General features: G+C 35.9%; 1 protein-coding gene across 1 annotated transcript; it reads right to left on the reverse strand.

Annotated features, from left to right (window-relative positions):
• Nucleotides 1–300: 300 nt before the first annotated feature.
• LOC143391485 (olfactory receptor 5P76-like) lies at nucleotides 301–1,246 on the reverse strand. The gene has a single exon (XM_076844185.1). The coding sequence runs from the start codon at nucleotides 1,243–1,245 to the stop codon at nucleotides 301–303; it is 945 nt and encodes a 314-aa protein (XP_076700300.1). The 5' UTR covers nucleotide 1,246.
• Between the last annotated feature and the right edge of the window lie 1,244 nt (nucleotides 1,247–2,490).

Here is a 2,490-nt window from a genome sequence, read left to right on the forward strand (position 1 = left end):
CTTCTGTAAGCTATGTTTAATTAGCTGAAAGACCTGATTTATTGCTGTTGGAAGGCTGCCTTCTTTGTTCACAATACTATAAAAAGATTGCTATATACAATAAAGGACTTGTTTTCTTCTGCCGCTTTGCTTGCTCTGCTTCTTCTTTCTTTCTCATGCTGACCTGCGAGTGAATTACTGCAACACTCTACACTGAATATGATGTCGAAAAATATATTTCAAACACAAACATTCAGTTTCTATTCATTATATCTCTGGAACATTTTTACTATATCAAGCCTGAAAAAATAGAAGATATCACTAAGAAAATATTTTTCTGCTAAGCTCTCTCTTCAGAGCTCCCTTAATCTCCTGGTTCCTAAGACTATAGATGAGAGGGTTCAGCATGGGGATCACCACCATGTAGAACACAGACACCACCTTGTTCTGGTCAGTGGAATAGTTGGACCTGGGCATCACATAAATGAAGGTAATGGTCCCATAGAACAGAGTGACTGCAGTGAGGTGGGAGGTGCAGGTGGAGAAGGCCTTGTGGCGCCCCTCAGTGGAGCTCATCCTCAGGATGGTGATGACGATGTAGATGTAGGAAATGGCAATGACAAACACAGTGACCACAATGATGGAGCCAGCAGAAAATGTGGAAACAATTGCAGAGACACCAACATCAGAACAGGAGAGCTCAACTAATGGAGCAAAATCACAGAAAAAATGGTTGACTCGATTTGGTCCACAGAAGAGCAAAGAAAAGAAAGAAATGACAAAGGAGGAAGCATTGAGGAAACCCCCTGTATAAGTCACTACAAATAACTGGAGACAGACTTGTGTGGACATTTTGGTGGAGTAAAGCAGTGGGTTGCAGATTGCCACAAAGCGATCATAGGCCATGGCAGCCAGAAGGAAGCACTCCACTGTTCCAAAGAACACTGCTGAACCAAGCTGGGTGGCACATCCAACATAGGAGATGGCATTCCTCTCCACCAGGAAGTTTACAAGCATATTGGGTGTGACAGAAGACGAATAGCCTATGTCAGCAGAAGCTAAATGGCTCAGAAAAAAGAACATGGGGTGATGGAGCTGAGAAGAGACTCTGATGAGAATGATCGTGCTGAGATTGCCACAGATGGTCACCAGGTAGATGCACAGGATGATCACAAAGAGGAGGACTCGGAGGACTGGATCCTCAGTTAAGCCCAATAGAATGAACTCTGTCACTGCAGAGTGGTTCCCATTGACCAGGGAATCCATGGGACAGTGGCTGCTGAAAAATGACCTGTGGGGAAACACGACATGAAAGTGTTTATAAACATGATGGTTTCATTTTCATTAATGTATAGGGAAGTAAATAAAGATGATCAAGGGCCAATACTTATTTATGTGCAATGGTGACTTAATCAGTGATTTTAAGTTAGTTTTAGTAGAAACTCCAGAAAAACTTTTTCATATAATGTCTTTTCTTTTTCCTATATTATATGGTTTCAAAAAAATCATTCTATAAGGCAGATGAAAATAACAAAAATGAATGCTAAATATATTAGGAAAAAAGAATATTCATTTTTTTCTTTCTTTTCATAGATTTTTCCAAGAATGCAAGGATGACTTCAATAATAGCTAAACTTTATTACTTTATTACCTTTCTTAATTGGCATTAAGAAAATATATATATATATATATATATATATATATATATATATATGACTTATATGTATTGATTATTATATTTTAAGTATATTATAAATTTGCTGGGTGATTTGTATGTATTTAAAGTTAAAAATATTGTTGCATTAAGTGTTTTAGAATATCAATACAATTCCTATGGAAAAAAGACTGATAAATTTATTTAATAAATCACATCATTTTCTACTGCTTTCTAATGATTTCTAATTTGGATTTGGTAGTATGAAATAATATTATTATCAACATAATATACAGCTGAATAAAACATAGAATTAAAAGAAGAATCACAAAACTTCTGACCAGGTTAACCTCCTCTCCAAGTTTACTGAGTATATACACCAAGCTTTTTCTAGGATTACCTCCTAACTAACAGTCAGATGCAAAAACACAAGAAGATATTCTGGAAAGATTTTTTTCTCCTTACATTTTAAAATATTCAATCTAAATACTAAGGAATTCCCAAAACATCTCAACATTGGTAGAGTGCCACCTTTGCATAGTGTTGAAAGACCATAAGTTTCTGTCTTATGGGTAGAGAACAAGGATTTCTGATAACTTGGGCTGTGACTATTTCTTCCTTCCCCTGAAACTAATGGTGAAAAAAGAGAAAATCAGCCAATATTGCCCACTAGCTCATTGGTTGATTACACCTGTTCTCTTTCCACACTACCCTTTCTGAGCACAGATAATTTTAGAGAAAAAAGTTTTCTCAAATTGTACATGAAGTTCAATACATCAGAATCATAAACAAAAGTAAAAGTCTTATATCAGATTAATAAACAAAAGTCAAAAATCTTACCTTTTGAAATGAGAACT

This window comes from Callospermophilus lateralis, chromosome 2 (genome assembly GCF_048772815.1).
Source record: "Callospermophilus lateralis isolate mCalLat2 chromosome 2, mCalLat2.hap1, whole genome shotgun sequence".
In the NCBI taxonomy this organism is placed as follows: domain Eukaryota; kingdom Metazoa; phylum Chordata; class Mammalia; order Rodentia; family Sciuridae; genus Callospermophilus; species Callospermophilus lateralis.

Excerpts from the sequence above, each read along its gene's own strand:
- LOC143391485 (XM_076844185.1), bottom strand. The coding sequence starts at position 1,245 with ATGGATTCCCTGGTCAATGGGAACCACTCTGCAGTGACAGAGTTCATT.